The sequence below is a fragment of the Abramis brama genome, assembly GCF_963993115.1.
Source record: "Abramis brama genome assembly, chromosome: 6".
In the NCBI taxonomy this organism is placed as follows: Eukaryota; Metazoa; Chordata; class Actinopteri; order Cypriniformes; family Leuciscidae; genus Abramis; species Abramis brama.
The window spans coordinates 23,318,162-23,334,077 of NC_139968.1; the positions used below are offsets into that span (position 1 = coordinate 23,318,162).

Genomic DNA, 15,916 nt, shown 5'->3' on the forward strand with positions numbered 1-15,916 from the left:
TCTGGTTGAGAGGTTTTAATAAGCGTTGTCATGGACGACTGTGAATATTAAGAATATCTGACCTCCAAATGCTGTGATTGGCCGATAAGAATCGAGGATTCCAGAGAGCCACGTAATAAGAAAAATAATAGCTCCTCTCCTCAACAAACTGCACAGTTTGAGGTACATTTGGCATCTGCTTAGTGGTAAGGGTTTTAAAAAGTTCATTACCATAAATATTATCAATTATTATATTGATACTTGCCTTGGTAAAGGCAATTTAGATGAATGTCACCTAACAAGGACTAACGTTCTAAGAACTTCAGAGCTTTAGCAACCATTCTGGCAAGGTTCTGTCAAAAGTTATTAACAAACGTTCCTACAGTAACGTTAATAGAACGTTCGTTCAAAGTTATCTGGTTTTTAATAATGTTCTCAAAACGTTAGCATAAAAAGCACACGTTATGTATAATCATTCATGGAACGTTTTTCTGAAACTCATGATGTTCTCATAATGTTTGCAAAATGATAAATTGGAGTGTTAAAACATTAAAAAATTTGATGTTTTGAATGTTCAGAGAACATTCAGAAATAATGTTTTCAGAACTTAATGGTAATGTTCGCAAAACGCTCTCAGAACATATTTTGTTGGCTCGGTTTAGCACTAATGGGGTTAAATCTGGATGCAGGGCCTACAGTATCTGCTCACCTCTCCATCCCTTCGTCCTTTAAAAAAAAAAACCAATATGCACCACTCCAAATAAGGAGAAGTGCTTTTGACTGTTTGGTCCAGGCCATTCCTTCTCACAAGTGGTTAGATAGGCAGATGGGTGGGGGAGTGAGGGGGGTGTTTTAGACTTTGGTTGGGTTATGTAGAGCGATCCAGCATTGCTGGCAGCTCTTGGTTGCAGGCAGCATCAGCTACATTCTTCTCCTCTCCTAAATCTCCTCGCATCTATTAGTCTGACCACACTTTCGGCTGAAGGACCGAGAACTGCACTTCGTAGCTCGTAGCTCCCTTGAATTTCATATTCGACCCAGACACTAGATCAACCTGCAATCATGGAGGCCATCAAGAAGAAGATGCAGATGCTCAAACTGGACAAGGAGAACGCCATCGACCGGGCAGAGCAGGCCGAGACCGAACAGAAAGCTGCAGAGGAGAAATGCAAGCAGGTAAGAATCAACAAATGCAGGTAGGAATCCAGATTGGTTAAAATGTTAAAATGAAAAGGTCCCAACAAAAGTGCTGGCATAGGCTGAAACTTGACGATTGTAATCAAGGAGAAGTTTGCCAAGACCTCATACTTGAAAACCAAGTATGCATTTGAGCTGCAATTCTGGGTTCTTTCGCAGCACTGGCTACTTATTTTGCACAATTATGTAGGAATCCTATAAAAAAATCAGTAACAATCTGACCTAACAATGAACAATACTTTTACGCCATTTATTAAGCTTGTATACTCTAATACATTATTAACATTACATGTTTGCATGTTAACACGAGTTGAAGTTACAATGTACATTATTTATAATTTAACATTAATCATTAATAATAAACTGTAGGCTAAAAGATTGTGAATTATATTATATATTATATAAAATATATTTATTTTATTGGCCAATTGGTTTGTTTAAGTGTACACAGATACCTTAGTAAATTAATATTAGCTAAAAATCAATCCATGTCTTCCACCATCCAGAACACCTAAGGTTATAAATGGGCAAGAGAGGTCAGGCTGTCTGGAATCCCAGTAGATTAACAGATCCTCTCTTTAACACAAGAACCCAGCCAAACTGATAGCCATAGATAGCAAAGTGTTTGTGAGTGTTTATCTCACTTACTGCCATATGACAGCTTACCTCAGACTAAAATTAGTTATCTGCTGTCCACTAAAGAGAGTAGGCCTATGATATAATGTGGGTGACCAAATCCATTTTTGATATCAATTCATTTCTTAAAATGTACACATTATTTTTGTGATAAAATTGTTGATAATATTACGAGGGATAATATTATAGAGGTTGATAGTATTCTCAAAATTACCATATCCAGTGTCGGAGAAAGTTACTTTTAAAAGTAACTCGTTACAATATTGCATTACTGCCTTAAAAAAGTAACTGATTGCATTACGCAGTTCCTTTTTATGGAAAGTAATGTGTTACGTTACTTTTCCTCACCTAGGCTGGGCTTGCTTGTTTGTTTTTTAATAACAGAAAAAAATAAAAGTTCTATTCTAAAGGCCCTTTGACACCAAAAGTGAAATTAATAAAAATTCATGTCTGTACAGTAGAGGTCAATAAATGAGTAAACAATTTAACTTGCTTTACTTATTTGAAAAAGTAACTCAGATATTTTGTTGTAAATATTAAAGTATTGCGTTACTTTACTGATTACTTTTAAAAAGTAATCCGATTACGTAACTTAAGTTACTTGTAACGCATTACCCCAACACTGACCATACCAGAAAGATTTTTTATCTTTACTTATTTGAAAAAGTAACTCAGATATTTTGTTGTAAATGTAAAAGTAATGTGTTACTTTAAAAAAGTAATCGGATTACATAACTTAAGTTAATTGTTATGTGTTACCCCCAACACTGATCATACCAGAAAGTTTTTTGTCTTTACTTATTTGAAAAGGTAACTCAGATATATTGTTGTAAATATAAAAGTAATGCATTACTTTACTCGTTACTTTAAAAAAGTAATCGGATTAAGTAACTTAAGTTACTTGTTATGTGTAACAACACTGACCATACCAGAAATATATTTTTATGGACATTTGGGATATTCCCTTAAATTATGCTAAATTGTGCTATGTTTACTCACTCTCCCTCATAAAGCTGGAGGATGAGCTGGTCGGCTTGCAGAAAAAGCTCAAACAAACCGAAGATGAACTGGACAAGTACTCAGAGGCCCTGAAGGACGCCCAGGAGAAACTCGAACTGTCTGAGAAAAAAGCTGCTGACGTAAGTGATGCACAGGGTTCAATAAAACAGACTCAGACATGAGTCCTCTACGATAAACAACTCGAGTCATTCAGGCTTTGTTATGATGCTTTCACTTCCTGTCATCCCAGCCGGTCCATTTCAGGGTCACGGCACCATTTCACAGTGCTTCAAATGGGGATTTATAGGCCAATAAAAAGCTTTACCTCAATAAAAAACATGTCAACACAAGAATCTTTTAAAATACCTCTTTCCTCAGGTGTACGTCTGTAATGCCTTGAAGCAAACACATTGCTCATTAAAGAGATCATTTTAAGGTTTAAATGCACAAATTGGCTACTTTTAAGTTTAAATGAATCAAAGTGAGTGCGTTCCACCTGTAAGAACGTGCCTTGGGACGAGTGAGAAAATTGTCGTAATTACACCTGCATTGTTCTGAATTGGTCCATCCTGTCCGTCTCTCAGATAAGCTCAGGTTACTCCTCACAATGTGACCTCGAAGGAAATGACTGCATAGTTTGAGAAGGAAGCTGAGGAGGGGCAAATCGGTTGTTTGTGAATCCTTAATGATTCCAGCATGGGGGTAAATCCATTTGCGAAAGAGAGATGTTCTTCATGTTGTCATTGACCTCAAAATACTTTTATAGGACACACCGTGACATCAAACTTTATTCAATAAGCGCAGTACAAATGAGTAAGATTAATTTCCTGTAGAATGTTCTGAGAGGCTGGAACTGGGGATACAAGCACATCTTCGAGTTCTTTGGATCGTTGCCCTGAAAATGTGTTCCAGAGAAGCCACATGTCATGCATTAGAGGAAACTGTAAACTAATTATACATCTGCATTCACAACGCCAAAGAAGTAGGTAAGATAAGTTCACCAACTTTTTTGAGGCCTGTAACTGATAAGTAGGGGGAACAGCAGGGGAGACTGGGACTTCGGTTGCAGTGTAAAAGCTCAGGAATCCCAAGAATGCAGCGAAAGCAAACACAGAGGGCCACACTCCTGTGACTAATGAAATCAATGCTCCCAGATCGCTGGCTCGTCTTTAGAACAAAAGCACACTTTTGTGGAAAGTGTGTGACAGAAGAAGTGGTGTGTAACGTCAAGACTTGAGGTTTTAATTGCGGGGGTTGTAATCAAAAACTTGTGTAATTGCAGCGCTCAATTTGTAAGTGAAATCAACAACCTGCAGTGAGAGTGCTTTACGCTTTTCAACTAATTTGAATTTTCAATTTTAATGTTTTGAATAAAAAAAAAATCTAGTCAAAAACATTGATATGATTGTTGTCATGTTTACAGTGTGTATCCCAAAATATTTTTTCCTAAAAAGAAGTGAAATGGACATACTTTTAAAAAATGTTTCGTCAGGTAACGTAAAAATCAAAAACGGAATGGTTTTATTCAAAAATATTATTTAATATGATTAAATCAACCTAAATACATTAAGTTACAATAGCGGAAGTGTTATTTCTACCTAATCTAAACCTTAAAGGTGAGTGTTTCTTGAATAAGGCTGTCTCAGAAAACTCCCAAGAAATTATATAAAGTTATAAGATATTACAATAATATAACTTAATTAAAATTATATAAATTTGCATGTAAAATTTCTGTTTAAAATGTTTTTACAGTGTAGCATAGTCATTAAAATATTTAAAATAAAAACTATTAACAAAAAACAGTCAAGATTATATAAAAAAAATTACAAATAAAAATAAGAATATTAACGACAAGCTCTAAGAGTACGTTTTTGAATAGATTTTGACAAGAGAAAGAAGTAATTAACATAAAATGAGCCTGAATTGTGACTCAGTGGTTGCCCCGCCCACAATGACGTCACGGGGACTTCACTTTTCCACAGTTACATTGAAACTTTTCTGCAGAAGTTCTGCCTCCTTACATTCTCTCACATTCCAATGACTCCATGAGACAGAAGTAACCTCCTGCGAAGACATTTTTTTTGTTCATTGAACCGTTTTGTATTGATCCGGACTGGGAAGAATTTGGATTGCACATTTCGTGTCGTTTTCACTCCTTTTTTTTCTTCTTCTTTACACTGGCCATCCAACTACAGCGCCATTCCGTTATTTTTTAAAATCCCATATTCGGGATTATATATATTTTTAGGCTTTTCAATTTTGAAGTATTTTTTTTTTTTTATAGCTTTTTGAGTTTTTTTGTTGTATTTGCACATCGTTTCATTTTTCCTGACCAAAGTCGCGCCTCGTTTTGTTTTCTAGTTGTAAATATAATATAATAAAGTATCTAAAATGACAGGTGTGACTTCTTTGGACGCAGTGAAGAGAAAGATCCAGACTTTGCAGCAGCAGGCGGATGACGCAGAAGATCGAGCATTGGTTCTACAGCGCGAGCTGGACAATGAGCGCGAGCTCCGGGAGAAAGTGAGACAAATCTTCATATTTCTTTGTTCTTCCTTGCCGTCTTTACACTCTCCGGATTCTTGAACGCGTTACCTCTGTGAACTGTTCCAAAAAAAAAGCTCCCGGGCTCCGCTGAAGACTATAATTGTATGTTTAGGTGAACAGTGAGACCTGGATGCAGACGTGAGGTTGTGGAATGAAAGGCGTTGGTCCAAAGGGACAGTCCGACCCCAAAATCTGCCTTTGGGCAGTTGTTAGGCCTCACTGTTTTCTCATACAGGTTTATTACACTTCCACCCCGTTATTTTAGTCTTAAAATCATTTTAAATTTACATAATTAACTATTTATTTGTTTTAACTAACAATTACTACATTTGAGTATATATTTTTTTCCATAGGCTAGGTAGGGCTTTTATAATTCTTAAAAATTTAAAGATTTACTTAAAGATTATCTACACTAAAAATATCTATATTCTTTGGTCACATCTTTTGTCACATCAACTTAGATGATTTATGTAATTTATTTTTAATATATAATTTAGGCTATATTACATTTTTTATTTCAACATTTTTCAACTCAATATTAAGGCAACCACGTTTTAAAACAAAGCTTTTGTAAAACCAACAGTAGCCTATGTTTTACAGTATCTATCTATCTATCTATCTATCTATCTATCTATCTATCTATCTATCTATCTATCTATCTATCTATCTATCTGTCTGTCTGTTAATGAGATATGTCTTATATCCTAATCTGACTCTTAAAATTTACTTTCTTTGGTATAATCGAATGTATTCAGCCATAAAAACTTCAAACCAACAGGACAGTAATACAAAGTAAAAATAGTTATTGCAGTAACAGGAGTGATTTCTACCTAATATGTTGGTGTAATGGGGTCAAATAGTATTTTTTAGTTAATTTAGATGAAGAACATGGCAAAATGTTGCATGTGAGGACATTTTTCCTTGATACCAAGATGCTTAAGGAAGCCCCCCTCCCCCACAGTCCTTGGAGGATTTAGATGCTCCATTTTATACAATTTTCTGAGTCATCCCTTGTGAAGCTCTTAATTGTCAAGCTGTTGTAAGGAATTCGGCCAGAAACCTACAGTCTGTTTCTCCTCATTTGAACTCCTGTTTTTGCGCAACCGATGAATAAATGTTTGTGGATCTTTCTTAGAAGTTAAAAATGTGATTTTGTTGCATTCAAGAACGACCCAAAGGATGTCCCATCCTGAGCTCCCAAAGGAACTGAGTCAGGATGTTGTCTCTTGCTACACATTGGAGTTTCCTGTGGTCCTTCTTCATACTCAAATGACCATGCAGATATGCAGGAAGCTGGCACTGCTTAAGAAAAGTCCTGTTCTTCTAGTGTTTGTAGATCAATAGTGTGTCTTTGTGTTAGGGAGGTCCATGGTCCCATCATTCTTCTAAATCAACTCCCTTCTTTCTCTCTTAGGGTTTTGCTCTGAGTCAGACACTTCTAATACAAATTTTGCTGACTTTACTTTCATAAGTGGGAGTTTTCCCACTCTCAGTGTGACAGAATGCTGCTGGACTTGGTCATGAGTCATGACGTGACCAATGACCTCTCCATGATGGTCATAATTTATGTAAGGCATAATTCACAGTGCGGTTAAAAGTCAAGAACGTGACTACGAACATATGTGAAGCCTGTACAAAGACCATTAGGAAATTGGTAAATAAGTAAAAGAAGATAAAGAAATGCTCCTCAAATTTGCATCGACTGCTTCCCATGGTGTTGAAAATGATATCAAGACCTTTTTTGCATATCTTTTCAAAGTTTAGTTACACAAGTGGTTGCTTACTTCACAATACTCCTACAGTCTTCTGCTTTTCTTTGCATTAGTTTAGAAATAGCTAATAATTTTGCATCTCCAACTCTCTCTTTGACTGCTTTACCAGTAAGCCACTTTATAATAATAACTTGTATTGACTGAAAAGGAGCCTGTACTTCATTTCCACTGTTCGTTTTCATCTGATAGGCCTTATTTTCATAATATCAGCCCATAAAAAGGTCATTACATTGATAGTGTTCATCTCAAGTGTTTGCTCAATGTCACGTACGATAGTACTTTGCCTCAGGAAGTCGACAGCAGAAGTCCCAGGTGGTTCCCCCACACTTCAACCCTAAACGTATAATTGGACACGGACGTCACTGCGTCTCTAACAAGATCTGAGTGTATTGTGGTGTAAATAGGCCTGGGAATCCATAGTTTTGGGAATGTCGCCGTCTCATATCACACATGCGTGTTTGGGTTTGTCTTGTACGCGATAATATGTTCAAGGCTGCGTCCAGACGCTTCTCGATAACATATGGCTTTATTTTTATTTTTTGTCCTATTCTTCAGCCTTTAAAACTTTTTGGCACTTCACCACTAGCATTCTCCAGAGCTTGTTTTACCATATATGGCTAAAGCAACCAGGGAGCGCAGTGACTAAGGAAAGGGCACGGCTCATGAGGGAGTATCCTGACCCTGAACTGAATGAGCATGTTGGGAGGGGAGAGGATGTGGAGTGTGTCCATTTCCTGTGCATTTTTCTCCTCCCCTCTCTGGCTCTCGAAATGGGGTTAACTTCCTTCTCTTGTGATGTGTTGGTGAAATATGTGTGAATAAATGTTCATTTGACCCTTTAATGTCAAATGATGTCTTTAATGATGTCAATCTTGAATAGCGTATTCATTGGCGTTTTGTGAGATATAGTCATATTGCAAGATACAAACTCACACATTGCAAAATATAAAGTCGTATTTTGAGATATAAAGTCGCAGTTATGAGAAAAAAGTCACAATTGCAAGAAACATTATAGCTTGAAATCAAACATATTTCGTAATTATGACTTTATTACTTGTAATTGTGAGATATAAAGTTAGATTTTAAGATATAAAGTCACTGACAGTTCCAAGACGGCAACTGTCAGTGTCGGCCCAGATCCGGCCCACATCTGGTACACGTGGAATCCACACGTACCAGATGTGGGCCGGATCCAGGCCGACACTATGTTGCTGTCTGAGTTGGTTTGAATAAGTTATTAAAGGGATAGTTCAACTCAAAAATGGAAATTCTGTCATTTACTCACCCTCACCTTCCAAATCTGTATGAATTTCTTTCTTCTGTTGAACACAAAAGAAGATATTTTGAAGAATGTTGGTAACCAGACAGTTGATGGACCCCATAGTATGAAAAAAGAAATACTATGGAAGTCAAGGGGGCCCATCAACTGTTTAGTTACCGACATTCTTCAAATATCTTCTTTAATGCTCAGCAGAAGAAAGAAACAACTTGAGGGTGAGTAAATGATGGCTTTTTGTGTGAACTATCCCTTTAAATCACATTGTGAGATATAAATATATGACAGTTGATTTGGACAAGTTATAAAGTCACCATTATGAGAAAAAAAGTTGGCATTATGAGAATATAATTCGCAATTATGAAAAGAAAAACATTATGTTATGAGTCAGAGGCCTATACTATGATCTATTACATTCATTTTTGTGTTTGATAAAGATCTTTTCATTCCATCCAGTAGCAAACCAGCTACAAAAAAGCTTAAAGTATATATAAGCTAAGCTTATATGTAGTGAGGTACATCAGCCATGATCTGTTTACTACTATTCATGCCATAGGAAACAGTATAAATCCGTAAATACCAGCCGCTCTGTCTCAAAACAAAGATGTGATTAGAAAATGGACGATATGCTCTCTTTGACTTTTCCCTGATGCCTCTTAAAGTTTAAACCCAGATACAGTTTCCTGGCAGCGAGATTTTCCTAGCGTTCTGAGAGAACTGTGCGCTTGCTCAGTTGAAGCGTCTGCAGTGCGAGAGCCACTGTGATATTTGTCATAATTATAGTTGCAATTATCAGTGCAGTAAGTGGGTTGGTTTGGCTGTGAGGTCTCTTTAAAACTGAAAAATGTCACAGAGGCACCATTGTGCTCATTATGAGGCCAATCTTTGTTTGAATCACAACGGGAGGTGGTGGTCGTAAAGGGCATACAAATGTTTTTTCTTTTGCAGTTGATTGTGCTTTGAGCAAAAACTTATGAAAATGGCATCATTGGGAGAATCCCCAAAGACCTGAAAAAACACCAGAGCGTAAATGTACATTACTGCTACATTTAAAGTCGGTATATAATTGTATATAAGTAACCTTTGACCTTTTCTTTGACAGGCTGAGGGTGATGTGGCGGGCCTGAACCGCAGAATTCAGCTGGTGGAGGAGGAACTGGATCGGGCTCAGGAGAGGCTGGGAACTGCACTGCAGAAACTGGAAGAGGCGGAGAAAGCAGCAGACGAGAGCGAGAGGTCAATGGAAACCATTAATTTATGAATAATGATGGAAGGAATGAATTGCTGTGCTTTGGGTGAAAACTACACGGCTTCTGTGGACCAAACACCTTTTTCTCGTTGGAAAACAATCCACAAAAATGTTACGGACCTACCCACCTTTTATTATTTAATATATAAATACTTTAAAATATAAATACATACACTGTAAAACATATGATCAATAAGTTATGACAATATGTTTTTACATTGCTTTAACTCATCAAAATAAGTTAAGCAATTTTCAACTTTTTTATGTTATACAAGATTCAACTAATTTTTTTTAAGTCAGTTTAATGTAATTTAAGTTGAAATTACTTAAACATCCAAGTTTATTGTACTTAAAAATTTAAGGTACAATGTATGAAGAACCAATGATATTCATATTAAGCTTGAGCAAACAGGAAATTAACATGATTTTCCATGAATTTTCATAAATTCAATGCTTGGAAATCACCCTTATGTTGAAGATTCCATGAATTGGTCAAACCAGTTGACAAATAGTTTTGAATATTCATTAGCAAATCTGTCTAAATCAAAAATCAAAACCTTATTCAAGGTGGTGGAAATTCAATGGTCAATTCTCATTTCCAGATTTCAGGACCATTTTGATAATGAAATAAAGATCTTGCGTTAGCAAATTTGTTGATCTGCATTAACTGAAGAGGTCATCAATGATGTCTCGCTCACCGCTTGTTTCACCTCCAGAGGCATGAAGGTAATTGAGAACCGCGCCATGAAGGACGAAGAGAAGATGGAGATCCAGGAGATGCAGCTGAAAGAGGCTAAACACATCGCAGAGGAGGCCGACCGCAAATACGAAGAGGTGAGGTACAAGCGCCTAGAGGAACATCACTTCCAGATGTTTGACATTTGAAGCTCTTCGTTTGAACGCCATCTTTGCTACAGGTGGCCCGTAAACTGGTGATTCTCGAGGGCGAGCTGGAGCGAGCCGAGGAGAGAGCCGAAGTCGCTGAATGGTATCGTCTACCTATTCTCACGCTTTAAATAGACTAGAATGTGAATGTTTGTTGCTTGACCAGTTAAAACATTGTTTTCTGCTCAAATACCTCCAGCAAAGCTAGTGATTTGGAGGAGGAATTGAAAAACGTTACCAACAACCTTAAATCCCTAGAGGCTCAGGCAGAGAAAGTAAGTCAACATCTCTCTTTTATCTGTTAATATCACAATTTCAGACCTCTATAATAATCATCACTCAACTTCAAAGCCTGATAGTCGCTTTGAAACTGAAACATGGTAATTTATGGACTTAAAGTTCTGACAACACAATAGATCTGAGAATTTTATTCAATGTTGACAGAAAGTGAAATGGATTTGCTGTATCTGTCTTTGTTTGCATGTTTCAGTACTCAGAAAAAGAAGACAAGTATGAAGAGGAAATCAAAGTTCTTAGTGACAAGCTGAAGGAGGTAAAGAAGTCAACAAATGAGACAAGGTCAAAGATAAGCTGCCCTTTCTCATTCCTTCAACTTCCTTTTTGTGTTTATCAGGCCGAGACCCGTGCTGAGTTTGCCGAGAGGTCAGTGACCAAACTGGAGAAATCTATCGATGACCTGGAAGGTATGAACACATTCATTCATTCAATTCGGGTTTAATCTGTCTGTTAACTGAGTTTTCTGTGAAGCCAAAAGTTCAACTCTTATTGCAATATTGGGGGAGTTGAACATAGAGGTTCTGTTTCGTAGAGGTACATTTTCCAGAAAAGCGTGTAGCTGTTTTCAAAACACTGTAGCTCTACCAGAATTGAGCGATGACCTAACTACTGTGGTAGCCATGTAGAATGACAAAGTTGATTCATTTGAGTGAATCGGTTTGTTGTAGTGAATCATTTCATTCAATTGGTTCATTTCAGTGAACTTGTTCTAAAATATTCACAGTAGCTGTTTTCAAAACACTGTTGCTTTTCCAGAAACTATTTTCTCCAAGGTAAGTGCGGAGGTTTGCGCGGGGAAAAAACATTGGTAAAGATGATTTAGTGAACCGGTTAGACTAGTTATTTGTTCAATAATTAATAGTTTCTCCAACAATTAGTGTGTATAGCATGACAAAAAGCTGGGAAAGTTGATTCATTTCAGCGAATCGGTTGATTCAGATGGCTCGTTTGAGCAAATCGTTTCATTCAGTCAGAATCAACTAGATTTGAGTGGTCAGTTTTAGTGAATTGCTTCGTTCAGAAAAAAATACCTGGTTCAAACTTGATTTGATTGGTTTGGAGAGTTCATTGTAGTGAATCACTTCATTCAGATGACACAAACTAGCTCCAAAACTAGATTTGATTGGTTTGGGTGGTTCATTTTAGGGAATTGCTTCATTCTGATGGAATGAACTGGTTCAAAAACTAGATTTGATTAGTTTGCGTGGTTTATTTTAGTGAATTGCTTCATTCAGATGATACAAACTAGCTACAAAACCAGATTTGATTGGTTTGGGTGGTTGATTTTAACGAATTGCTTTGTTCTGATGGAATGAACTGGTTCAAAAACTAGATTTGACTAGTTTGGAGAGTTCATTTTAATGAATCACTTCGTTCAGATGACACAAACTAGCTCCAAAACCAGATTTGATTGGCTTAGGTGGTTAATTTTAGAGAATTGCTTCGTTCTGATGGAACGAACTGGTTCAAAAACTGGATTTGATTAGTTTGCGTGGTTTATTTTAGTGAATTGCTTCATTCAGATGACACAAACTAGCTACAAAACCAGATTTGATTGGCTTGGGTGGTTAATTTTAGCGAATTGCTTCATTCTGATGGAATTAACTGGTTCAAAAACTAGATTTGACTAGTTTGGAGAGTTCATTTTAATGAATCACTTCGTTCAAATGACACAAACTAGCTCCAAAACCAGATTTGATTGGCTTAGGTGGTTCATTTTAGAGAATTGCTTCGTTCTGATGGAACGAACTGGTTCAAAAACTAGATTTGATTAGTTTGTTTGGTTTATATAATTTGCTGATTCATGAATCATCATTCAATTCAGAGAACACAAAAATTGTGCATTTAACTTGGATTTTTGTCTTTGACTTTTATGCTTTCATCCTAGTAGAAAGAAAATATGTTAATACTGAAAATCATTTAAAAGACAATTTTCTTCTTAAATAGATTTAATATACTTAGCATTTTTTTCTTAGTCACCTATAATGTAGCTTTTCAAAAAGGTCATTTTTGACTATAGTTTGACTTGGCAAGTGTCAATAGACTAAACTGTTCTTATGAACACATCAGTGAAGGTAAGGAAGTGGCTCAATGAACTTTTTTCCTTCAGAAATGACCAGTGGCGAAGTAGGACACATTAAAAAGTCCTGAGTGGATGGGGTTTTACAGGTCACAGGCGGGCCATCCTCCCTGTCTATGTAACGGCCATAAAATCTTTTGGAACGCATAACACCATATTGTTTTAGAGCCATTTTGTCAGTTCCAGCAGGCTCATGTTTCAAACGCTTGAACCCTTTCACTGGAAGATGATATATTCGACTGACTCAGTATATAGAATTGGTTTAAACAAGCCTGGTTTTCCTTCTGTCCCAAGAGAAATGAAGTATGTCTGTTCCCTACAGCGCCCGGTCAGCTCTTTACGAGACTGAGCTCTGCATTTGCTTAATAAAAGTAGTATATATGAATAGGAAAAGTAACTAGGGAGCATATCTTCTTTGGGCCGGATGGAAATTTTTGTTTTGAACATGATTCGCTTATAGATTTTTACTGGTAGAACATGACCTCTGTGAGTTTCATGTTTAGTCTTCCATTAACTTCTTGTCTTTCTCTTTTTCATTTGGTTTCTGTCCATTGCTGCTTCTCATCCTTCGCTTTCCTGCTTTTCCTGCCAATCTTCAGATGAACTCTATGCTCAGAAGCTGAAGTATAAAGCCATCTCTGAGGAGCTGGACCATGCTCTCAATGACATGACCTCCCTGTAGATCCATCTCTGTCCCGCTCTGATGCATCTCCTGCTTTCTCAAATTTCTTTGCCACTTTCTTCATGTGTGCTTCATTTTCTCCAGTGTGTCTTCACTAGTCTCAAAATAAAACACCCTTGTTTCATTTCAAACTCTCAGACTCTCAATCTTCTTTTGTCATTGATAATGTTTCATTATGAAGATTGGTAAGAGTTCCTAAGTTCATGAAATTCCTGGTAATATCAAGGAATTTTGATATTATTTTTTTAGACTTAGATTAAATATTTTACTTGATTGTAAATTAATATTTTACTTGATTGTAAATGTATGATTTAAAAAAAAATATTATCCATTAATCATGAATGACTGGATCATTGAAATTCATTTAGTCAAAAAGTGTCAGAACTTTTGGGAAATTTGGGAATTTTACACAAAATATGCTCAATAATTCTCAGCTCAGATCTTATAATGCAGTTTAGAAGTAAAATAAATTAAACTTAGAAGAAAATATATGTAAAATATATACTATCTTCTGTGCAACATACATTAAATATTATACATTTTATTAAATATTTTGAATATGATAAAATGTGTTAAATGATATATATTAGAATATATTAAATATTCGTGAGTTTTCTATACTCTTCTCTTTTATATTCTGATATCCACAAAGGTGAGGTTACATTTCAGTTTTGTCTGATTTTATGCTTGTACCTGTATTTATATCATATTTTAAAAATATTTAATACAGTACTAATCTTCACAGTTGAAAGATTGTTCTTTAATCATACACATAAATGCAAATGTAATTAATATTATTACTGACACACTGACCAAGTGCAAGCAAATTAAATGGTGATATTTCTTCTTATAACACTGTGTGGTTGTAGATGAACCCTACACTGTAAATAAAATTATACGATCAATAAGATATGAAAACATGTTTTACATTGCTTCAACATCAAAATAAGTTAAGCAATTTTCAATATTTTTTATAAGTTATACAAGATTCAACTAATTAAGTCAGTTTAATGTAATTTAAGTTGAAATTACTTAATCATCCAAGTTGATTGTAAGCTACTTAAAAATTTAAGGCAGCAACCTTTTTTTTTTTTTTACAGTGAAGACCACAAAACTAGTGCACTAAACTGTATTTTCATATAGAAAATGCTTATTAAAGAGTCACAGCATCTGACTAATTTTTTTTTATTTTTGCTTACAGAAAAATTATCTTCTGCAAAAGAAGAAAACCTCGGAATGCATCAAGTGCTGGATCAGACACTTCAGGAGCTGAACAGCTTATAAGAGAGACGATGAGAGAGAACGACGTCCATTTTTACAACATTCCACAAATACTCTCCTTAATTTCAACTCGCTAGCTATTGAGCCCTATTTTCTCACAGAAAAAAATAAATAATTTAAATTTTGGTCTGAGGCAGGTATTTCTTTTTTCGCTATTATCCAAGATGGCTCGACGCTGCTTTCAAAAGTTAGCAAAACAACCTGAGGTGCTAATTTCCCCACTGACACAACGTTATTACCTTATGACATACCACATGAACAGTGAATATGCTAATGTGCTCAGCAGAAATTCACTTGGAGTTTTGATATTAATGTAAATGAAGATGTTGAGGGCGTTTTCAATGCAGTGTTTCTCATAAGTACATCATGAGCGCCACCCACTGGCCACAGGATGCACTGCACATTACTCCATTGAAAATGCGATGGTTTTACCATGGTATATGTCAAAGTGCCTGGGTATTTTTGTGGAACCACCACGAAATGGGACCAAACAAAGACCAAAGAAATATTATCTCTTCCCTAGACATTTCTGTGAATGCGTTGTCGCTTTTTTTCTGTCAAATGACCATTTCAAAATGCCTCAAACGCTTGATCTTTTCCATTTTCTGTGTAATAAATTTTTATAAAAATCTGTTTGTGGGGTAGACGTTTGATTATTTTCCAGAATAGTCCAATTAGATGAATAATTGATCCTCATTTTATTGATTTTACAGAAGTTATAAATTATGCCTTGTATTTTTTATTTTTGCCTATATATATACGGAGTTTGTGAGAAACATCTCACACAAAAGTGACACTTTCAGTAAATGCCTATCAGTAGCTTATATCACCATACACAAAACTAAGAACAAAAATGACATTTGTGTCGTCCAGACCGTTCATAACGTGAATCTACACTGTAAAAAATGATTTGCATGCTTTATCACAACATTTTTTCTTTTCTTATTGTGTTACGTTACAACTTAGATGTGGTTCAGATAACATTTTGAGTTTCTGTTGATTAAACCAATCTCCTTTTTTTATATCAATGAACAAC

At 35.9% G+C, this 15,916-nt stretch overlaps 1 protein-coding gene across 4 annotated transcripts; it reads left to right on the forward strand.

Annotated features, from left to right (window-relative positions):
- The first annotated feature begins 770 nt into the window (after positions 1-770).
- On the forward strand, positions 771-15,513 carry tpm4a (tropomyosin 4a). 4 transcript variants are annotated; one of them, XM_084117692.1, is made up of 9 exons: positions 771-1,155; positions 2,826-2,951; positions 9,509-9,642; positions 10,372-10,489; positions 10,573-10,643; positions 10,740-10,815; positions 11,031-11,093; positions 11,175-11,244; positions 14,801-15,513. In XM_084117692.1, the coding sequence occupies exons 1-9, from the start codon at positions 1,042-1,044 to the stop codon at positions 14,881-14,883; spliced, it is 855 nt and encodes a 284-aa protein (XP_083973818.1). In that variant the 5' UTR covers positions 771-1,041; the 3' UTR covers positions 14,884-15,513. The 4 variants fall into 4 exon arrangements, with proteins under 4 accessions (XP_083973818.1, XP_083973820.1, XP_083973819.1 ...); XM_084117694.1 differs by lacking the exon at positions 14,801-15,513 and adding an exon at positions 13,517-13,730; XM_084117693.1 differs by lacking the exons at positions 771-1,155; positions 2,826-2,951 and adding an exon at positions 4,790-5,334.
- Positions 15,514-15,916: the final 403 nt, after the last annotated feature.